The sequence below is a fragment of the Rosa chinensis genome, chromosome 6 (genome assembly GCF_002994745.2).
Source record: "Rosa chinensis cultivar Old Blush chromosome 6, RchiOBHm-V2, whole genome shotgun sequence".
Lineage (NCBI taxonomy): Eukaryota > Viridiplantae > Streptophyta > Magnoliopsida > Rosales > Rosaceae > Rosa > Rosa chinensis.
In genome coordinates, this window is record NC_037093.1 from 16628513 (window position 1) to 16652873 (window position 24361).

At 36.3% G+C, this 24361-nt stretch overlaps 2 protein-coding genes across 2 annotated transcripts in view; both read right to left on the minus strand.

Moving 5' to 3' along the window:
- Window positions 1-655: 655 nt before the first annotated feature.
- LOC112169811 (TMV resistance protein N) lies at window positions 656-23607 on the minus strand. The gene is made up of 21 exons (XM_040508140.1): window positions 23371-23607; window positions 22684-22760; window positions 21186-21332; window positions 20278-20467; window positions 11317-12245; window positions 10064-11174; window positions 9569-9844; window positions 7756-9477; window positions 6743-6885; window positions 6528-6661; window positions 6162-6381; window positions 5891-6068; window positions 4379-4464; window positions 3957-4032; window positions 3751-3842; window positions 3249-3494; window positions 2987-3126; window positions 2664-2833; window positions 2451-2583; window positions 1711-1861; window positions 656-1596 (listed from the first exon to the last, which is right to left on the minus strand). Exons 5-8 carry the CDS (start codon window positions 11826-11828, stop codon window positions 7804-7806), a joined length of 3573 nt encoding a protein of 1190 aa, XP_040364074.1. The 5' UTR covers window positions 11829-12245; window positions 20278-20467; window positions 21186-21332; window positions 22684-22760; window positions 23371-23607; the 3' UTR covers window positions 656-1596; window positions 1711-1861; window positions 2451-2583; window positions 2664-2833; window positions 2987-3126; window positions 3249-3494; window positions 3751-3842; window positions 3957-4032; window positions 4379-4464; window positions 5891-6068; window positions 6162-6381; window positions 6528-6661; window positions 6743-6885; window positions 7756-7803.
- The window catches only part of LOC112169814 (long chain acyl-CoA synthetase 2), a 38410-nt gene continuing 27376 nt past the window's right edge, over window positions 13328-24361 (minus strand). Inside the window, exons 18-19 of the mRNA XM_040508151.1 lie at window positions 13911-14015; window positions 13328-13542 (exon numbers count right to left, since the gene is read on the minus strand). Coding sequence (XP_040364085.1) covers window positions 13495-13542; window positions 13911-14015 — 153 coding nt within the window. The 3' untranslated portion in view covers window positions 13328-13494. The remainder of the gene's footprint in view (window positions 13543-13910; window positions 14016-24361) is intronic.

A 24361-nucleotide genomic window follows, 5' to 3' on the forward strand; every position in this document is an offset into this window, starting at 1 on the left:
TAATTGCTTAGACTAAGGATCTAGATAGCTTAGACAGAGGATCTAGATAGCTGTAATTTAGTAATTCTTTGTGTATATAATGCTTTCCTCACAATGAGAAGAATATACAGCAAATTCTATAAATCTTTTTATTGTTGATAACGTGAATTTTGTTCTGAACTTCCTCTGAAATTCAGCAAATGTTTGGTTATTTGTGATTCAGATAGTAAGAAATATAACTTCTGACCGTTCTTTCTACACATCAAAGAAGATGAAGTCTGCTCAAGTTTCAAAGAAGATGAAGTCTGCTCAAGTTTCTACTCATATTTTGAAGATTCAGATAGTAAGAAATATAACTTCTGACCATTCTTTCTACACATCAAAGAAGATGAAGTCTGCTCAAGTTTCTACTCATATTTTGAAGATTCAGATAGTAAGAAATATAACTTCTGACCATTCTTTCTACACATCAAAGAAGATGAAGTCTGCTCAAGTTTCTACTCGTATTTTGAAGATTCAGTAGAAAGAACACAAAATTTTCTCACACATTCTTCAAGGACCCTCTTATGTGATTGTTTGGGAAATGGAGTATTGTAACAAAGTGGGTTATCTCTGTTGAAGAGAACTACAAACTTACATTTGCAAAGCAAAAACAAAAACAAAGATGTATACACAATTGAAAGAATATCCACACATCTTATTGCAAATAAGTGCAGAGTGCGCTCTGATTTGAGTGATAAGTCGATAGTTTGTTCTTTTCTTCACCCCCAACATTAAAAGTAAATAAAATTACGGAGGCATGCAGCAAACTAAATCGGATAGTTTGTTCTTTTCTTCACCCCCATTCCCGCCCAACATTAAAAGTAAATAAAATTACAGAGCCACGCCGCAAACTAAATCGGTTGGCAAAGGAAATCTCCCAACCTCGAAAACAGAAAACAAACAAAAATGCAGCTGAAATTAGAGAAACAAAATCTACAACAAGCATAGCAAAAACTAAGCAGCAAGGCAGCACAAATCAGTAAAGCAAGTAACAACTCATACATCCCCAGGAAGCCTTGGTCAAGAATGCCATGCAAGTCGCCAAAAATAGCAGGCACCAGAAAACATTAATGATCACAAACGCTGGAACTAGGAAATAACTTGGAGATTATTCTCTAAAGTGAATGCAATTGGTTTTCCACTTTCAAGGTCATCATCATCATCATCTTTCATAATCATGACTGCCTATTGACCAATATATTCACCAAACCTTTATGAGAAGTCCCTATCTTCATGGACCATGACCTCCATATATAGAGAGGGTTTACATGCTACCGACGTGGCATTACTAGGAGCACCATGCAGCATCTGAAGAACACCACTACACTGCTATAAAGACTGGAAAATAACTCATCTACTAAGAAGGCAGCAGTAGACGGGATGCATAAACGAGATTTTAACAACTGGAGTTCCTGCAGCCACACATGACATTTGGTATTAGCTGATGACTCAATAATTTCAGCAGCCGCACAGACAGTGGGACAGGAGGACAGCCAATCTTGCATGTACTCTCTCATTTGAGAGTTCTGAGAGATCACTCTCCGTGTCAAAGTGATCTTCCCCAGAATCTGGAAACTGCAGGAATGCATTCCATGTCAGATGACTAGATGAGTACGATAGTGCATGCATGAAATTAGTAACAGGGAATTCATCCTTCAGACAATTGTCAACATACTAGCTGTTTCTTACCATTTACCTCATCCAAAATTCATATCTTGCCCTCAGGTTTTGACACAATGATCTAAAGTCATTGGTCAAATGATGTTCAGCTACCTGTCCTGTCCACCAAAGTCACCACAGCAGCAAGAAACGACTCAAAGTTGTTCCCGGAAACCCAAATCTGCCAACCAGAGAAAGTTAAGATATAAACAGGTTCAAAACAAAAAACAGGAACAAATTTGTATAAATCAAATGTTTGTGCAAAGATCAACTATACAAACTCATCCACTGAGGAATGTAGAGATAAGTCCTAATGTGGGGTTATCCTACTTCTATAGAAACTACCAACATAACCGCATATCCTTCAAACCAGATACTGTATTGGATTTCATTTTATGCTTTTTTCGTTTCACTTGCTCAGTGATTAATATGAGTACATGCAGTGGTGGTGAAAGCTTGCCTTTATATCCTCTGTTAATGCTATAGATCACTGATGTTGCCACTTGACTGAGGTTTGTACAATAATTATTCTAGATGTGTATATTCGTGTAAACTTTTTTTTAACTCGGCTTTTGACTATTTAATGAGGGAATAACAGGTTGTGAAGAACAGACAGAGACATCCCCAATACAAAAAGAAAAGTTCGATTGATTTTTAATCTTTAATAAAACACCTAATTGTAATACTTAGGTATTATGTCATTGCAAATTAATGACCAGTCCTTTGCCAACAAAAATGAGTTCTTGGATAGAAAAGTATAAAGAAATTACCTACTAAGAAAATTCCTCCCAAGAAAAGCAAGATAGGAGTCAAGAGAAGAAATTAGAGCCCACCTCATCATCTTCCATCTTTGCCATCTGAACCAAATTTTGAAGCTGCTTCTAACAACTCAAACCCTCGAAGCTGCAATTTAAATGTCTTTTTAGTCAGATGACTAGTCAATCAACATAGGATGAATTTAGGAACAGCGATGGAGCACATACTTGCTGTTTCTGACCCGTACTATTGAGCTCATCCAAAATGTAATTTCTTGTTTTCAGGTTTTGACACAATGATTTGTAATCATCAGTCAAATGATGCTCAGCAAGGCCTTTCTGCCAGGAACAACCACAGCAACAAGAAATGACTCAAAGCCGTTCCCATAAACCCATATCTGCCGACCAGATGAAAGGTAAGATGTAAAGATATCCAGCTGAAACTTCTGATAACATGAAAGAAGGGTAGAGGACACTACCACAAAATTCAAATGTAGCACAAAGACGAACACAAACTAATTTATTCTAGAATACAGAAGTTAGTGACATACTGATGTGATAAGGGGCCATTGCAAGTATTTGCTTTCAATGCTTTCCATAGCAACATATTCACCTTGAGACAGTTTAAATACTTCCATTTTCCTGTCTGCAACTTTCATTGCTCCATTAGGCTGCCATCCACCTATATCACCTGTGATCCATTCACTCCAAATGAATCATCAACAAAAATTTTGAAGGCACCCTCTTGAAAAGAAACCAAACGATTGAGCATCAACCAAAAAAGTACTTCATTTCTAGTATTGTAGACTTTACCTGTACGGAACCACCCATCAATAAGGACTTCTTCAGTTAGATCTTGTCGCTTGTGGTAACCAGAAAACAAGGTTTTTCCTCCTAGGAAAATCTCTCCACATGGCACACTAGAAAGTGCATCATATCCCAGTTCTGGGACCGACTCAAGCCACACTTCAATAGTTGTCAGGGGGACACCAACAGTTCCAATCATAGGATAAACATTGCCAAGGGACGTAAAACACCCACCATAGCTTTCAGTAAGGCCTACAAGATTTAACAAACTGATGAAATGTAGTTCTCTCCATTTCATATATATCTGCTTCTGATGTCTTGTGGTAGCGGATTTAGAAACTTGAGGTCATTTGAATGAGTACAAAAAAAGCATTCATACTGACATCTTATAGGTTAAACACATATACCATGAATACTTAACCTTGTACAATTTTCTTGATCTTCACTATGATTCAACTGATTCAAGTATAATATGTATCTATTCATTATGTTATGCAGTCAACCATACCATATCCTTCTGATAAATTCCTCCACATGCCTGGGCAAAGGTGCAGTACCAGACAACATTATACGAACTTGTCCTCCTAGCTCTTGTTTTATCTACCGCAAATAACACAGTTTGTTAGAATGTAACGCATAAGATAGAAGTAATGCATTGTTCGAATGTAAAACCAGATATTTCAAGAATAGAAAGATGAAGGAATAATAACTGACCTTGTCAAAAACAAGCTTGTCGAAGAGAGGTGCTGCTTTTGCTTTTGTTAGGCCCTTCTGCAGATTTGCCAACTTGCTGCCATATAAACGTTAGCCATGTATTGGTAATACTTCAACAAAGTTGCTTTGATAAAAAGATAAACTATAAAATAAATCTGCAAATAAGCTCCTTTCACATGATGATTTTACTCAAAATTGTATTAGTACCCTTAGTTTAATTAGTTGGTAGAAAATCTGTAATTTGATGGCCAACCACAAAGATTTCAGCATAATTTGATCAATATGGGATCCAACTTCTGCCAATATGAAAATATAAATTTCCCCTACTGGAGGGTTACAGTACAACCCCCAACTTTAATCAATCTGATAAAATTAAGATATGTGGAAGATGCAGTTTGAACCCCTTATCAGTTACCACTAACATCACCAAATAGAAAGCAACCAATCGGTCTAACAAGCTTCATGCAGAATGCCGTCCTCACATTTTTCTTGGCAAAAGCAACAAATCCTGAAGAATAAACTATAAGTGCTTGCTAAATTGGATTGTATCCACATGATTTAAATTTTTTTCTTAGAAAACCTAGCATTTTAAACAGGCAGAGCATATATGTATGGAAACAGATTAAGGATGGCAAATTTCATTTGAGAATGAAAAAATAATTTCATATTGATAATGCTACAAAATTCAAAATGAAAATAGTCTTGTATTGGCCTTTTCAGTAACAAAACTACTAAGTCTCCATGACCAAAAATGTTCCTTGCTTATTTGCCTCTTACACAAAAATGAGGTACATTTATGCTTTAAAACTGTGCAATAGACTAAACATAGGTACAGACCTGGTGAAAATCCATCACCAGATTGCACCCCAAACAACTCATGCCAAGTTACAGGCGCTATTCTGCCTCTTGTTTTTTCTTTTTTCTTTTTTTTTTTTTTTTTTTTGAAAAGAAACAGCTTTTTATTGAATAAACAAAAAGCGAATTACAAGGAGTCTGCTTTAAAGATCTAAAGAGGGCAGCTAGGGCTATAGGCTTAGCATCTCGTCTATTAATACTAAATGAAAGCTTAGGGGCTTATACTACAGCTGCTTGCTATTTCAAATTAATAGTAATGCAAAAGGAATAGTAAATATGCAGCTAAAGGCATTCTGAAGCAAATATGCAACTGCTGGAGATTGAGCAGAAATTATGTGCAAATGGAAGAAGAAGATCACCAAAAAGAATAGTGAGAAGAGGTATTGGGGTGTCCTTGTTTTACTGTTGATGTGTTTGTGGATTGATTTAGTAAGGAACTAAGGTGGAGAAGTTGAACATAAGGTGAAGAAGGGGGAGGGTATATAACTATATATTAGTGCATAGTTAGGTGAAAGGGAGTCATTTTAAGATGGAAAGACCATGTTATCCAGAACAGAGTAGTGTAACTCTTTCTTGGCAAGTAAGAGGAATAGAGAGGTAGGGAGTTTTGCTTGGCAAGGGCAGGAAAAATAGAAGGGTATGTGAACGAAGTCAGTGGGGTATGAGTGGGAGAATGATGGTTATGATTCTAAGTGTATTGCTTATTGTTTGGTGCAAACTTTACAGAACAAGGCTTGTATTTCCTGTCCTCATAATATAGGCAGTTACAGTACGACCAATTTCTGCCATACTTTGATTTTATGAGACCCTCTGATATAACATCTCAACAGAAAAGAAATTATGCCTAACTACCATAAGATTTCAAAGTTAACTGTAAATTTCAGATAATCTCCAAGTAAATCAATCAAAATCATATGGATGTGCTTAATATCGTATTTAGAAATTCGTCCATATCAGAATGAAATGGGCTGTGATCATTAACTCTACAATTATCCACTTACACATGACAACATACAACAAAACATAGCAAAAATTATGAAATAGAATTGGAAAACAAAAATTGGTAATCAAATAATCACCTTATAGAGAATGTATGCTTATCGGGTTGAGCATGACTATGATTTGAAGCTAATTGTGGCTGCGGCGGCAGAGGTTGCAAATCCCCAGGTGGGTTTTTCTGCTGAGATAGCATAGTAGGAAGATTGTAAAACGAAAATGGGGGGAAAAACCCAGTAGAAGGAAAGCTCGTATTCTAAGCTGGTTAGATACAAAATTACTCTGATTATGAGTATGCGAACAAAACAGCAATGAAATATGACTCGATACCCAAAAATGAAATATGAAATATACCTTGGGATGGACAGCTCTACAATCTCCATAACCAGGTGAGTAAAAATCCACTACAACCAATCTATCACCAGCATTATGCAAAGAATCAATGAGGTCTTAGCAGAATGGATCTCCACCATGTTCAGTTTTAGGGTTTTCTCCCACCATTTCATAGCTTTGCTTACACAGATTGATGCCTGTGCCTGAAACCCTATACATATCCAAAATTTCATGGTTTGCACTGCAAAATTGCAACTGCCTTAGAATTCAAAAGAGCAATACTTTTTTTCCCAAATAAGAAATTCACCAAACTTTGACATCCCAGGATTTTGTATTTTATGTGAATATCTGATACAGGTGTTATTACAGCAACACAGTAGGCCAGACCTGTATAAATGCAGGAGGTTTAGACATCCTTTGTTCAAAGGCCTTGGAGTCCCACTTTATTGAAAACTCCAATGCGATGTCAACTGAACCTTCTTCTCCAATGTGGGAGGCTTTGAAGCTATGTTCTCAACAAACTATCATTCAGGAATTCAGTTAGTTTCAAAGCAGTTAGGGATTCATAAAATTCCATCAAGTGCAGGTCAATAAATAATTACCTTTTAATCCACATAATAATCCAGAATTCACTTATCTCACTTGAAATAGTGGCCTAATGTCACAAAACTCTGGTAAATCAGAAAACCTAGCTGCAGTAACCATTAGTGATGCAACAGCTTCCTTAGATTCCTCAGGGCATTCCCTGCAATGACAATAAGGGAGAAAAGTAAACATTATGATGAGTTAACCCGTCCTTCTTTTAACTCATTAATGAAAGAAAGGTTTCAAACAAAAAAAAATTCATTTCCTTTAGCAGGAACTCAAACCACGTATCTGATGTACATTATTACATGATTCCGTCTGGTCAACAGAAAAACTGTAGTAATGACAGAATCATCTAAAGTTTCAAATACTCATGGTGTGAATATCTCTATACCAGAACCTAATCAAACTTCCTCCAATGAGTCTTTGCATCTAGTACAAATTTACATGGCATATACTAAAATCAATCAACCATGTGAAACCTGACATTCAGAGAATCTAGTAAACTGAAGTAATGCTATACTGCATCAGCAGCATAATCTGACACTAAGATGCAATCCAGGAAACTAAACTAATTAAGCGAAAGTAAGGGCTTTTATTCTTTCTCGCCAACATTTCTAAGGCCCATAAGCGAATGTATATATTAGCAGTTCAATCCGAAATCAAAAGAGCAGCTGCGTATTAATAGAGTAGTAGCATACCTTTGGATGAGGAAATAAATTCTGAAAACGATGCTATATAATCAGAAAATAGAAAGACCTTGAAAGTGGCTATCGGACGAGAAAACGTCAACAAGTTCATCAATGAGTTTAGTGAAGTAGATTAGTGCACTAGATCAAGCTTCTAAATTACAAATTTAATATTCCTTTCACTGATGCAATTTTGCACTTATTAGTTACATGGAATTGGGCATGGTAAACTAGTTCAACTCTATCCACACATATGGAGAATGCCAACAAAGAGTTGATATTACAAACCAATCTTGAAACTCCAAAGATATCAAAGAAAGGGAGAATTTGAAAATGTAAACCTGTATTCGTAACACTGGTCCATAGACAATGCCATGCTGCATCAGTAACTACAGCTTTTCGTTCTCCAGTTGTGCATCGGTATATAATTCTTTGCAGTCAGTCCTCTGCTTGGGACGATAATTGTCCCAGAAGTCCTCTGAGTCGTCTGCTTTAAAAGGAAACAATACCTTTTCAAGTTCATCAGAAGAAAGTTCACTGGTGAGGTTCTCTGCACGGATTAGCTTCATAGAAACGTCTTCATTGGGTGGCATTACAAGGTGGACACCACAGCTTTTTATGGAGGACCGAGATTTCTCATCTTGATAAATAAAGACTCGACACGTAAAAGGGGGCAACGGACGCATATAACCAAATCGCCACATTTCAAGGAAGGGAACATAGTGCAGCCACACATGATCCGACTCTCCTGAATAAACACGTTCATACTTGGAAACTTCCCATTTGGGAATTGAAACACGTACTTCATTGATGTGAATATAGAACGTGAAACCAGTCCAATGATCTTGCAGCTTTTGATCAACAGCAACACAGAGAGCCAATCCTGTGTTGTCCCATTTGAAATTTGCAAGTGTTTCGATATAAAATTCAAACCGTAGATGCCCCATGAAATCCATTTGACAGCTGAACCACTTTGGAATCTCGCTTCTTGGAACTGGAAATGTAATTGTGAATTTGGATTGCTGAGAAGATAGGAGTCGAAAGAAGAGATCAGCGTGCACTTCATCATCATCATCCTTGTTTGCCATCTGAACCAAATTTTGACAGAGTCTCCAGCAATTAGTCAAGTCCATCTCCTTAATCATTTGTGATTCTTTACGCTCCAAAATGTTTGACAACTTCGAAATTCTTTCCAATGATACGCAATCCCTCACATACAACCGGCGAATCCTTGGTGGAAGCTCTGGAATTTCTACGAGCCTCCTGCAGCCGATCAAATTGAGTTCCCACAAGTCGACAAATTTGTTGATGCATTCGGGAAGAATAACAATGGGGCTTCCTGATAAATTAAGTTCCCTTAAAGTGGATGCACAATCAAGGGACGCGAGGAAATCAATATTAGACAAATTGCATGGAGATGCGATGAAGTAAGATAGCCAAGGAAGCGCCGAATTGAATTCAGTGTCTGGCTCTGGCACCAATGAACTGCCTGCACGCCATCTCTTTCTTTTCGATAAAGAGTCACGGTTGTCATGTGAAACCTTTGAGTAAGTTGGAAGCACTTCAGACTCCACCTTATTTGGGAATCTTACGAGTTTTGGGCAATGCCACAAAAAAACAAAGCATAACTTCTGCAATTCATAAATGCCGCAAGGTAGGTCTGTGAGGTTTCCACAATTATCTAACCACAAGTCTTCAAGGTTAATTAGATATCCAATGGATGAAGGCAATGCTTTGATGCCAGTGTTGGATAGCCTCAAGGATGTCATGTATTTCAGCTCTCCCTCAATTTCAGGGAAACTCTCCAGCCTTGTGCAGTAGTTGAGATTAATGGATCGGAGGAATCTCCAGTTGACTTCTCCTGGTAGCCTCACAAGGTTAGAGCATCTTTCAAGATTCAGGTCAACAAGCTTTTTGAGGGATCCAACCGAAGGGTGAACCTTCTTTAAACTTTTACAATAGCTTAGATCCAGGAACTCTAAGTTTGGGCTTCCAGACAGGTCTGGGCTTTGTGCTAGGAATTTACATCCACTCAAATTTAAGGATTTCAGATTTTCCATACTCTGTCATACCAAAGTAGAAGAAAAAATCAAATGGAAAATTGGTAAGGTGTAAAGATTTTAATAAAGTAAACTCCTGAAAATTTATAATTACCTTGAATCCTTCTCCGAAACGTGAGATGCGGCTGCAAGGCATATTAAGTTGAACCAGATCCTTCATATTAAAATCAGAGGGCAAAGATTGTACCGGATAGTTACGCCAATAAAGTAATCGCAACTGATTCGGATAATAATCAACCTTTCCACAAAACTGTCCATTCACGTTTATAAAAATTTTAAGATTTCTCATCTTTTTGAAGCATTTAGGACTCAAGCGTATCTCATCTGTTGTAGGCATCTTTATCATTATACCTTCAATTTTACTTGTTCCCTAGTATGAAAAAGGCAATCGTATTAGCAAAATGAGTACTTATATAATAAAATGCAAGTTTTTTTAGTTTTATTCTTTCTTTAAGAATTCAACAGAAAATCATATAATACATATTATCCGGATATTGGTTGTCGAATTGGAATAAACTACACACATAGAGAATCACACTAACCTGACTCCATGTATATATGTAAATCTGAGCATATAGGAACTACATACCGTGTTTTCTGTTAGAACCTCCTGCACATCCTTGTGATGCCACAATCTGCTTCGCTCACCGGGCTCTGTAGACTCTTGCTGAACTATATCTTTTCCCATCTCTTGTAGCAAATCATGCATGCAAATCTCACTATAACGATCAACATATATGAGAGCCTTTTCTTCAAGAACTTCAATACTATGCGTGGGGTTGCTGCGGTCACAACCTTCTAGTATCTGTATCACATCATTTGTCTTCCAACCTTTGAAGAAACAAGCAATGTCGAGGAAAACTTCTTTCACTATTTTTTCCAGTCCATCATAACTTACTTTGAGAATACCTTGAATGCCTTCGAGAAGATTTCTTTTAAAACCATCTAGCATAGCTTGCCATTTATGTACCGGTCTAGCATAGAGATGTGAACCCAAAATTACCAGGGCTAACGGAAGGCCTTGAGCATATTCAACAACAGTACTAACTGAGTGCTTCTCATTGTCATCTAAAATTCTCTTATTCTTGAAGGCAATTGATCTGAAGAGCTCACAACCTTCGTGATGATCTAGTTCCCTGGCTTTGTACATAGGCTTGACTTCGTGAACAGTCAACAAACGCTTATCTCTTGTTGTGACGATAATTCTGCTGCCACGACCAAACCAATCAGGTGCTCCGGCTAATGTGTCTAACTGGTCCAATTTATTCACATCATCAAGAATTAACAGAATCCTTTTATTTCTCAACCTTTGACGCAACAAATTGATTCCTTTATCAACATTGATTACATTCAGTTCTTTGCCCCCTAGAATCTCAGAAAGAAGACTGTTTTGTAGGTTGACTAGACCATCATGTGGCACTGAACGTTCTCTAACATTTTCCAAAAAGCAACTATCTTCAAACTCATTAGCAATTGAATTGTAAACAGCTTTAGCAATTGTTGTCTTCCCTATTCCACCACTGCCCCATATCCCTACCATGCGTACATCACTTCCCCCAACATCTAAGAGTTCAAGCATGTCTTGTACACGAGATTCTATCCCGACTGGAAACTTTGCCTCATTCAAAGGGGTGTGTTTTATTACATGAGCAGAAATCTCTTTAATGATTCTATCAATAAATTTAGATTCATATTCATGCCTGTCATGTTAAAATCAAATGAAACATTTAATAAAAATAAAACCTTGCTACTTCGAAAAAGAGCATAGTATTGTATAATAATCACACACCAATAAAAGAACCAGACAAATTTGCTATAAGTGAAATTAAGTGCATGATATACCTGCCCGAGAAATGCCACCCAGATAAATTTGCTGCTTCAGAAAGAGCTGTTCTCCATCTTAACACCTTGTTTATTCTGTCATCTTTGAATATGCGTTCATGCTCTGCAAGTGCCTCACCAAATGTGCCTCTTTGGTGTCTTACGTCCGATGGATCCACTTTGTAAAAGATTGGCCGAACCATTTGGTTCTTTGATATTCTACATTCAAGAATATGAACTAGTTCATCCAAACACCACTTTGAGGATGCATAGTTTTCAGAGAACACAATGAGAGAGAGCCTTGATCCTTCAATGGCTCGGAGAAGTGCTTCTGATATTTCCTCTCCTCTTGGAAGATCATCATCATCTATGAAAGTGTTGATCCCCCTTTGAACCAAATTTCTGTGCAAATGACCTGTAAAATTGTAGCGTGTATCCTCGCCTCTGAAACTCAGAAACACATCGTGTGTGTATGAACGGGTAGAAAAAGGAACAAAAGATAATGAGGAAGAAGCACTCAATTGGGTGGCCATCGAATCTAGCTTTTTGTTTGATTTCACGCTCAGCTCGCTGATGGAATGAAGAAGGAGCGGAAGAGGAAGAGGAACAGAAAAGGAACACTGCTTGATCACTGTTTCCTGGTAGCTTCGATCAACGTCAATGTGAAGTCAAGGGCGTGTAAGATGAAACGAAACTGCCAAGAAACAGATTGTATGTGTATGAAGTATGAACGGGTGGAAAAAGCAGGAACGGTTGTTGTTTGAGTGCTGGTGAAATGAAGGATCACAGTTTTTCCCGGAAGACGAAGCGAAACTACCGAGAAAAGAAGAAACGGTAACGGAAGACTCTTCCAGGAAGAGGACTGGATATTTTGCCAATGCAATTGGTTTGGTTGATAGGTAGATGCAACTGCCAGTTTGTCACCAACTAGCTCTTGATAAGCGGTAAAACTGTAAAAGAATGAAGAAAGAAGTTCATTTAGAAGCAAATCTTAATGAACATGACAACCAAGTGAGATTTTTTTTTTTTTTTGATAAAATAGAACATACAAATAGTATGCTCCGGTTCATAGATAAAGAATATTACAGAAAACTACTTCATTGAAACATTTCTACTCAGAGTAGTCTATGCCACATAAAAACACCTCCTTGCAAGCAATCTAGTTTACCTAACTTTACACGCCGAGCACGCAATTGTGGTACTCAAAAGCTAAATACTTCCACAAGACTCATAGAGACGTTCTTACTAGCATAGACAATTAATCCAACTAAAACAACTAGACCACTACGGGCTCTTCCCCTCTAAAAGGGTTAGAGCTTTCGACAGGCCCTACCAGCCCAAACATGCGACCAAGCCCAAAAGCCCAGGCCAAGTGACAACCAGAAACAATGGCAGAAACTCCAATCTGCATCAGCCAATCCAAGTGAGATTGGTTATTGAGAGTTTGTAAAATGAGAGACGACACATTTGTATATCGACCGGTGGAAGGAGGACTCATTCCTTTCTTCTTTTTCGAGAAACATGACAGAAGTACTTTTATTTTTTATCTTTCCAATACCTATATTTAATTCGGTGTGAATTTAAAATACTTGCTCAATTATTGATTATAAAATACTAATTTTATTATTGATTTTTTTTCTTTTCTGAGAATAAAACTTTATTATTGATTACTTAACCCATACTTTTATAAAATTAAGTTCACTGCTACCTGCTGGTTAAAGCGAAACAGTTGGTTAAAGACATATTTATGTAGCTCTAATTTCACAATTGTCAAGTCTTTTGTTTATTTTGACCTTACTGTTTCAGAAGTTGTCCCCAAAAAATAAAGAGAGAGTGAACCAGTTGGTCTTTCACACATGATTTTAATCGCTTTCGGAGTAAGTAGCACACTAATTTCATCATCTGAAATGATCAACTGAATGTTACACCTCCTTAAATGCGAGCACAACATTTGGGACCAACACGAATTCTAGAATAAACAATAAATATTTTATCTTGGATGAAAGAATAAACATGAAAATTTCATACGATCTTTACTTATCTATACACAAACTTAGAACAAATGTCAATATGGGTAAATCCCCGCTAGATATTCTTTTACAGTCATATGTGGTTTTTCATCAACAAAAGATCAGGCAATCGAAATTTTGGGAAAGTGATGTAGCTAGATTTATCCAATAGTTGCTTCCAGCTCTGTTCTTATACTTTTGCACCCTTTGCTCCACTACAAAGTTTTTCAACTTGGTCCTGCAGATGATATAATTCAACACACATATTTAGGATTGTTGTAAAACGATAGTAAAAGAATTTGAAAGAGGGAGAGTTTAGACACCAAGAATGAAGTATGAGAAATGGAGTGATTCTATTCATCTCACAATGAGGTTTATATAGGAGTACCTCAGGTTTACAAAAGGTAACTATTTAACGATTACATCAATCACTCGTCTGATTACAATCAATCAATCGCTAATTATATTCTGTTAATCACCAATCAATCTTAATTGGCGTATATCACGTCACACTAATTGCTATTACATGAATAGCCACATTAATATTTACAACAAGGATTAACTTATCAAAGTTCCAACCTTTTCTTATCCAAGTAGAAATCATACCTTGTAATATTTGAGTAATTGCGGTCTTTTCAGTTTGGAAGTTGGAGTCATGAGAACCCTCTCTATCTCCAAATGAACTGCTTTTAACAACTCAAACCCTCGAAGCTGCATAAAAATGTCTTTTAAGTCAGATGACTAAACTTAAGCAGCATAGCATGAAACAGGGATGGAGCACATACTTGCTGTTTCTGACCCATGCTATTGAGCTCATCCAAAATGTATTTTCTTGCCTTTATCTTTTGACACAATGATTTGTAGTCATCAGTCAAATGATGCTCAGCTGTCCTGTCCTCCAAGGCCTTTCTGTCAGGAACAAGCACAGCAACAAGAAATGACTCGAAGCTGTTCCCATAAACCCAAATCTGTTGACCAGACGAAAGTTAAGATATCCGTCTGTAACTTCAGAAAACATGAAAGAAGGGTGAAGGACACTAGCACAAAGTTCAAATGTGGCATACATATATTAATTATTTTATGGTAGGAATACAAATGCAAACAAAAAAGGAGGTCTTAGTGAGACGTACTAGTTATATGCATACTGGAAAAGGGCCTTCCTAAGCAAACCACCAGATGAAACTTTACTAGCAGTCTCGGAAACAATATTTAAGCCAAATATTAACAACAACGAAATTCAAGGACATACATCTATACAGTTCAAATTGATGAATCTGTTTTACCAGTGTATATACGATCATAAACTCAAGGAACCCCACAAAACATAGTAGGCTTTAATTCCTGAAGCTTGTCCAGTAAAAACCTGACATCCTGCAAGTCCAAAGCAATCACATTGGACAGATATTGAAGTTGGTAAGTAAGGAAGAGAATACCAATCAAGTTTAATACGGAAACTAAAGAAAAAGAACATAACAAGAATGTCACATATACTTACGCCTCGCCAGAAGCCTATTGAAGATCCCTTGTAGATGCAATAGCTCTCGATTATTTGGTCATATATATGGGCCAACAGGAGACGAAAAATATGATTCTTCTTCCGTACACTGTAATAGAATTTATTTTATGTCAGTAGTCAATATTATTGCCATCAGGGAAATGTCAAATTGCTAATTGCGTTCAGTAACTAAACTTCATAAAAAAATATATAATCCTTAACCACCTATTGGTAATACTTCATCTACGTTACTATGGAAAAAAAGAAAAAATATGAACTATAAAACAAATCTGCAAATAAGCATCTTTCAGAGGATGACTTTACTCAAAATTGTATTAGTACCCTTAGTTCAATTTGTTGGTAGAAAATCTGTAATTTGATAGCCAACCACAATCTGTAATTTGATAGCCAACCACAAAGCTTTCAGCATAATTTGATCTAATATGGATCCAACTTCTGTCAAAAAGAAAGTAATAAATTTCCCCTAGTTGAGGTTTAGGGTACAACCCCCAACTTTTATCAATCATGTCTTGGCAATAGCAACACGTGTTGAAGATGTTACTATAAACTATAACTGCTTGCTAAATTGGATTGCATCTATATGATTTAGATTTTTGTCTGCATAAAAGCATTTAAACAGGCACCACATATATGTATGGAAACAGAATAAGGATCGCAATTTTCATTTAATAATGAGGAAATAATTTCATATTGATGATGCTACAAAATCCAAAATAAAATCGGCCTTGTATTGGCCTTTTCAGTGACAAAACTACTAAATCTCCATGACCAAATCATGTTCTCTGCAAGTCTATTTGCCTCCTGACATATAAATGAGGTACATTTATGCTTCAAAACTATGCAATAGACCAAACATAGTATTGTGTAAGCCCCCTTTAGGATCTTTGTGTTTTACTAAAGCAAAATCAGAAAATAGATGAACTGAAAACAGAAACAACACAGCAGATTTTAGAGTGGTTCAGCCAAAACTTTAGCCTACGTCCACTTCGTGATCTCTCTTGCGAGATTCACTAGCACTATGAAGAATTTAGGTGTTTACAAGTACTTATTGCAGATCCCTCAAACCCCTCTGACTAGTTCTTATCTCTCTATCACCTTGACTCTCAGTTTTCTGCACTTTCTGTCTTAATTCCAGAAAACTGACTGCAGCTCCTATTTATAGGTCATAGAGGCTGCTGATACAACATGGGATTAGGATTCCTAATCCTAATAGACTAAGCTTTTAATACAAATCCTAATAGAACTTGAAAGACTAACTTTCCTATAACTTATAGAAAAGCTGCGCGCAAACCTCTTTCCTTTCTAGACTTGGATTTGAATTCTGCATCCTAATTTTCAGATTGTATCAATGAGCCAAAAACACAACACATAGGTACAGGACCTGGTGAAAATTAATCACCAGATTACACCCCCAAACAACTCGGGACAAGTTACAGGAGCTATTCTGCCTCTCTTATTTTTTTTAGAGAGGCAGAGTAAGCATTAAGTCAGAAACATCAAGATAGAATAAAAAGCTAAAATATTGAAGATGTTAACTGTGTCAAGTTATTTACCACTCTATCTGTTAGGCAAAGTATATGTCTGTTGACAATACTTCTGACATTAATGCTGCTTAGTAATGATTACACCTTTTGGTTCTCCAGTCATTCCACTTGTATACATTATTGTGCACACAGCAGTCCTCTGTTTTGGATGTAGTTCAGAATCTGAATTTCCCTGAGAATATGAAAGATAATATATGATTTTATATTGTTAAAAGATAATGGCCAATCCTTTACTGAAAACAAGAACTTAACTGAGAAAACAGTGTTGAGAAGTTACCAACTGAAGGAATTCCTCCCACAAAAAGCCAGATACCCCCAGTTCTTCTGCTTCCTTCTTTTGAGTGCTAGAAACATTTGTGAAGCTGACAATTGCTGAACAATGCAGATGTATACCTTAGATACAATCCTAACAACTTGGCCCTTAAATTTGGAAGTATTTAAGGAAATAGTATATGACCTACTTTTTAAATGCGTAGAACAGTTTGGAAGGATTGATATAATCTGCATAAAAAATTACCATGTAAGGATCTTAGAAAGCAGGAAAAGGAGAGGGAAACAAATTTTATATAAATGGAGTGCATATTTGGAAAGGAACTAAGATTAACCATCAAGTATACAACGCAAGTTGGTCTTTGTATTTATATCATGTTTACTATAACTAAATTGGATTATGAATGTTCTAGTACCAAAATATTAGACATCAGCGGCTTCAAAGTTCAAACAAATATCTAGTTATGAACTTATGATAATAACATATAGTTTGGAAAATAACTTACAGCAGGGATTTTGTTCTCTTGAACAAAAGCTATTGAAACTTCAGCACGGTTGATGATGAACTCAACTGCATTAGCACCTGCAACAGAAACCATGAAATCTCAATCAAATAAATTTCATGGGAAACTGAAAATGCACCTTCCAATTTTCTCCCTAGACCGCCCACAACTTTTTTCCCAAAACTTCCCCTTATACATGTAGAATTCAAAAACTGTTTGGCATGTTTGGTGGTTGACTACTAAACTTTTGTTGTGGCTAGCTAGCAAACACTTGTTACTGTCCAGTAGTTTCCGATAGACAACTATCAAGCATTCAGCAGCCAGCCACTGAACACAGCTCAATCCAGATTTACAAACGATGGCGAAGTGGCAGATTTTATAAAGGAAAAAGTTAACACAATTTAGAATTTCCCTTCAGTTAATCAAACTCGAGCACCATTATTGAAGTTCAGTATCTGCCACTGGAAATTTTACAATGCACTAAGAATTCTTGAAAAAGAAAAGGAAACATACCGAGGGTGTCATAAAGTGGAACATATGTAATGGCATGGCTCTCACATGCCTGTAAAAAAAAAAAACAAAAAAAATTAAAAACACACACACACACACACAAGTATAAGGCTAAAAAGTCGCAATCTTTCTAGTAAGATTCAGTCCCCAATATCAGATTCAGTTGTTCAATCCTTCCACCAGTCACGAAAATGTGCTCCCAACAGTCAACATAGCATTTCTTCATTCAAGTCTCTTGCATAATATCCACAAAGATGAAAAGGAAAACATGACAGTATTAATATAACCTCCATTGCAATAATCCATTGGGGGCTATTTGATCCATATATAGTTATATACCACAATTATCTCCCGGCAAACATTGAAACAATATAAAATAAAAAAACAATATCTTTCCATTTCACAGTTACTATTCTCATTACCACTACCATCAACTCTATAACACATACACCTATATTACTAAGGACACATTTTCTTCCATAAAAATGTTATACACACACACACACACACATGCATAAAAACATAAGTGGAGAGGTGTGACTTACAGGATTGACACCATGGCTTCTGATGGCTGAACCCACACGAATGGCTGCATTATACACCTCTTGATATACTACCCTAAACACATATGGACCCGCCAGTCATTTTGCATTAAACAAAATTGGCATTAGTATTCCTATTAGCAAAATTGAGCTCCTTGGTTTCAATTGGTTGCTGCCATTGCTCAAATGGAAATGGAAGGTAGCTTCTTCCCGTTGACTTGGCGTTGACCAAGCATTTGACCTATTGGGTTCCTCTTAACAGTCAATGCCAGTGAAAAGAGAGTTTCAGCCATCATCTCATACTAAAAATTTGAATCGAATCACACCAGTGTGCCTTTCTAAGTGCTCATATCCCACTACCATATTCACTCCTTGTATCTAATTCTTATCCAACTTATCAACTGGCATATTAGCTCAGCTGGTTTAAGCGTCGTGCTAATAACGCGAAGCTCTCAGTTTCGAGACCTGTATGGGCCGTTTTTCGTTTACACTTTTTCAATTTTTACCCATTTTTCTTTTCTGGCCGTTTGACCTGTTTTCTGATATTAACTTCTTCCAAGTTCCAATTAACAGACTGAAAAATGAATAAAAATATGATATGCTATGATTCTGCTTTTTTTTTTTGGCTATGATTCTACTTTGTATAAGCTCAGTAGTATTCACAATACATGTGACACTTGATTTAACGTACATGATCAATCCCATAACTGCCACGGTGTCTGATACTTGAGAAACTGCCGCGGTGACTCCAAAAACCCCTCCAGCAACTCCAACAGCCCATCTTTAGTTAGATCTTGCAGCTTGTGATAACCAGAAAACAAGGTTTTTCCTCTCAAGGAAATCTCTCCACATGGCAAACTAGAAATTGCATCATATCCCAGTTCTGGGACCAACTCAAGCCATGCTTCAATAGTTGTCGGGGGGAACCAACCACAGCTTTCAGTAAGGCCAGCACGATTTAAGAAACTGAAGAAATGTAGATCTCTTCTTTAAATATATATCTGCTTCTGATGTGTTGTGGTAGCTGATTTAGAAAATTAAGGTCATTTGAATGACCACAAAAGCATTCATACTCGACATCTCAAAAGCCAAACACATATATCATGAATTAAGGTGAGAAAGCACGTTGAGTTAAATAACCAACCTTGTTTAATTTCCTCAATCTTCACCATGATTTAAACTGATTCAAGTATATATTAATTATGATATGCAGTCAACTTATACACAATCCTAACAACTTGCACCTCAAACATCAAGTATTCAAAGAAATAGCTTATCATCTACTTTTTAAATGTATAGAACAGTTTGGTAGGCAAGATAGAATCTGTACAAAGAATACCACGTGATAATAGAAAACAAGAAAAGGAGAAGGAAATAACTTTTATAAAAACGGAAGTTGTGTAAATCAACAAGGCACCTCAATGTTCTACATAAGTTACTTACCTCTACATCAGCTCAATCAAACTATAATATTGTCCTTCAATCCTTAACAAATTCAGTTCGTCATAGCCCAAACTCTGATATTACTTTGGTTCTCAACAGATTCACACTAAAATATTGTCCTTCAACTCTCAATAAATTCAGTTCGTCCAAGCCCAAACTCTGATATTACTTTGGTTCCCATTGACTCATAAATAGCTACAGATCTGAGATGTCATAATAGTTCAGAACTCTTTGTTTCCTCTCTTTGCGAATCTTGATTGAAATCAAATTGAGTCTGAGATTTTATGATAGTTAAGGACTAGTAGTACATTATTCCACTACAAATAAAAAGGTCCAATAAGGACCTATGAGACCAATAGCGTCTACATCTCTAATATGACCAATAAACAGAGTAAAAGCGAATAATATATGCATTTGTTTTATTGTAAACCATAGCAATAAAGCAACACCCTCTACTCATAGTTTTCAACACCTGCTTATCTTACGGGAAAGTTTTCTGTATTCTGAGGTAAAGTTGGACGAGACTGATTGTCTCAGAAACACACTAGACCACAAGTACAAATCAATAATATCCAAAGCAACCAAGCAAATTGGTAAACAAAATTCATAATTGGGGGAAAACAGTCTCAGTATTCTATTACTGACCTTTTTAAACTCAAGCTTGTGCTTTATCTTGTGGAAGAGACTTCTTCAGACACACCAACTTCTTGTTATTTAAACCTTTCAGTAGCTTAGAATAAGACTGCCAATGAAAATGCCAACTGCTGAGCTGCCTAACTTATATGCATATTGGAACAGGGTATGGTTCCACCGGAGGAAACTCTATTTGCAATACCTGCAGGAACAAATTTAGGCATAAATTTTACGATAACAAAAAACAAGGGCAAATATTTATCAAGTTAATTATAATGTAGTGGTACTCAACAAGAAACTGATCAAATGAAGAAGAAAAGCATTGCAATTACGTAAAAATAATTGGACACTGCATATGAAAAACTTAATCTCACTTTTCTTAAATCATGCCTTCAAGTATATATCATTCTAAATCAGACACCGAAAATATATGTTTGGTGATCGATCAACACAATTCTGAACTTTTTACTTTTGAATAAGGAAATAATTTCAGATAACAATACTATAAACTCAGAAAATAGAAAGACCTTGAAAGATCGATCAACACAATCATGATCTGAATTTTTTAGTTTTGAATGAGGGGGAAGTAATTTCAGATAACCATGCTCTAAACTCAGAAAATAGAAAGACCTTGAAAGAATTTAGTGAAATATGACTAGTGCAATAGATCAAACTTCGAAAACAAATTTAATATCGCTTTCCATAATGCAATTTTTCATGTATTAGTTACATGGAACCAGGCTTGGTAAACTAGTTCAACTACTATATCCACACAAAAGGAGAATTCACCCCTAACCACAACTGATCCGCTGATTCTTCAACATCAGTCAGTTCGGACTGCCAAACAGAGTTGATATTAATTATTACAAACTATTTTGAAACTCCAAAGATATAAAAAAAGGGAGAGTCTAAAATGTAACCTGTATTCGTCACATTTGGTCCATAGACAATGCTTTACCAACATTGCTGCATTAGTACTAATTACAGCTTTCCAATCTCCAGATGTGCATCAGTATATATTACTTATGCAGTTGGTCACTGTTTGGGACAATAACTTTCCAGTAGTCCTGCAATAGCATTATTGTTCAGATGTCAGTCCTCTATTTTGCTACAAATGTCTGTTATTATCTCTGAAACTACTGAAGCAAATATGAGAAAAATTTCACAAAAGAAAACGATGCCAATAAACACAAATTCATATTGAGGCAACTACAGCTGTATAACCAAGTATTGGTAATACCTCAACGAAGTTACTTTGGAAGAAAATATAACCTATAAAATAAATCTGCTTTCACAGGATGACTTTACTCAAAATTGTATTAGTACCCTTAGTTTAATTAGTAGGTAGAAAATCTGTAATTTGATGGCCAACCACAAAGATTCCAGCATAATTTGATCTAATATGGGGTCCAATTTCTGCCAATATGAAAGTATAAATCTCCCCCAGTTGAGGGTCAGTACAAACCCCAACTTTAATCATACTGACACAGTTAACACCACTAACATCACCAAATAGAAAGCAACGAATTGGTTTAACAAGCTAGTTGCAAACTGAAATTTTTATTCCAAGACAAAACCGTCTTGGAGAATGACGTCCTCACATGTTGTCTTGGCAAAAACAACAAATGTTGAAGATGTTACAATAAATTATAACTGCTCGCTAAATTGGGTTGCATCCACATGATTTAAATTTTTGTCTTGGCAAAACTAGCATTTTAAACAGGTGGAGCATACATGTATGAAACAGATTAAGGATTAAATATTTCATTTGAGAATGAGGAACTAATTTCATATTGATAGTGCAACAAAAATGTAAATAGTCTTGTATTGGCCTTTTCAGTAACAAAAATACTAAATCTCCATGACCAAACTGTTCTCTGCTAGTTTATTTGCCTCTGACATAAAATGAGGTACATCTATGATTTAAAACTGTCCCATAGACCAAACATAGGTACAGGACCTGGTGAAATCCATCACCAGATTGCACCCAAAACAAGTATGCCAAGTTACAGGAGCTATTCTGCGACAAATTTTTTATTTTTTTTCCCCTTTGAAGAGGCAGAATAAGCACTAATTCGGAAACATGAAGATAGAATATCTTAAAAAGCTAGAATATTGAAATTTCTAACTGTGTTAAGTTGTTTACCACACTGTCTGTAAGGAAAAGTATATGGCCTGTTGACAACATGAAAAGGAGAGGGGAATAAATTTTATATAAACAGAGTGCCATAATAGGAAAAAACCAAGAGAACAATCAAAGGGTCAAACTATACAAGGCAAGCTGGTCTTCGCATTTTTATCATGTTTAGTACAACAAAATTGGATTATGAAGGTTCTACTACCGAAATATAATTCATCAGTGGCTTCAAAAATATATCTACTTACGATAATGACATAATAGTTTGGAAAATAACTCACAGCAGGGATTTTGTTCTCTTGAGCAAAAGCTATTGAAACTTCAGCGTGGTTGATGATGAACTCAACTGCATTAGCACCTGCAACATAAGCAAGAAAAGTTGGTCAAATAAATTTCAAGATAGACTGAAAATGCACAGTCCAATATTCTCCCTGAACCCACCACAGGTTAACTCCTATAGAATCGAAACACTGTTTGGCAAGTCTGGTCGCTACTGAACTTTCTTTGTGGCTGGCTTTCAAACACATGGTACTGTTCAGTAGTTTCCAAACTAAAGTCATTGACTAGAGTTCGATAGGCAACTACCAAGCAATAAGTAGCCAGCCACTGAGTTCGATTTACAGAAGATGGTGAATTGGTATATTTTGGAAAGGTAAAAGTCAAGACCATTTAGAGTTGCCTTCATTTACTCAGAAGCAAGCACCATCGCTGAAGTTCACTAACTGTAAACTGGAAAGGAATACATGCATGATGCACTGAGAATTATTGAAAAAGAAAAGGACCAAAGCACCAACACACAATTCCTTATCCTCCCTGTGTTCTTTCGAAACACCAAAGCCAAAAAAAATCCAGTCCCAACCTCCAAATTTCCTTTCCAAAGCACCAATTCAAACAAACCAACAAGTGCAAGAATTTAAAAGAAGAAGAGATAAAAAAAAAAAACAAGAGTGAAGAAGTGCTTTGATTACCAGACCGCGATGAAATGCGAAGCGCTTTCCCTTCAATGGCACGTGCAAAGAAAATACAAGAACCAAGCTTTGAGTGTGATCGCCTTTTTTTTTGCTATTGAAGAACAATAACGCCGCACACCACTTGTTCGATAAAATGCGGCAGCAAAATTCGGACACCCAGAGTGAACAAGGACGCTCCTGAGAGGATCTTTTCAGTTTTGGGCCTCCCACAATCTTTTCTCGGGTGTCCTTGCCAAATTTGGGCTTTTGTGGCGGCTGTCCATTTTAAAATCTGGTGCCCAGAAAGAAAAAGACTTTGATGCATGTCTCCGGGATTTAGATAAGAAAATTGAGACTTAGAGTTCACTCGGTATATTGAGAGTTTCCACATCAAATTTGGGGTTGAGAAAACTTTACGGTGTTTTTGGATGAGAGAAAAAATAATGGAATTTAATTGAAAGTGAGCATTTCATAATTCTTAAAAGCCAATTCCCTCGTTTGGCATTATCTGATTGGAAATTTTAAATTTCTCTGTGGAAAAAAACGAAGGAATTCGTTATTTAAATTCCTCACTTCAATTTCCACCAAAATAGGTGTCATTTACAAATTCATTTGCTATATTCAATTTTTATTTCCAAAACAAGACTTTTTTCTATTTTATCTTTTTATTTGTTTTAAACTTTCTTAATTTATTACACATTTCAAATCCTAAATAGATGCAACCAAACAATAGAATTTGCAATTAATGGAATTTTATATTGATGGAATTAAAGATTCCATCATTTATAAATTCCTACGGATTTTATAATTTTCTCATCCAAACGCACCCTTAGGGATCGAGGATCATGAGTTCATGACTCACAAGGAAACAGAAAAGAAGCCCATTTTAAAATTTGGGCCCATTTGAAGAGTTCAGCCAAAGCATGAAGCCACAAGTGTCCAAATCAAACTACCCGAGCTTTGGTTTCATTAAAAAATGAAAAATAAAAGGGTTCTTAACCCAAAGCAC

What these genes read in the sequence shown, in the direction of transcription:
- LOC112169811 (XM_040508140.1), bottom strand. Translation starts at nt 11,828, where the DNA reads ATGGCCACCCAATTGAGTGCTTCTTCCTCATTATCTTTTGTTCCTTTT. An exon ending in AGGTTCTAACAGAAAACACG is followed by an intron (nt 9,845 to 10,063) that starts GTATGTAGTTCC and finishes TTTTCATACTAG; the next exon opens with GGAACAAGTAAAATTGAAGG. An exon ending in GTTTCGGAGAAGGATTCAAG is followed by an intron (nt 9,478 to 9,568) that starts GTAATTATAAAT and finishes TTGGTATGACAG; the next exon opens with AGTATGGAAAATCTGAAATC.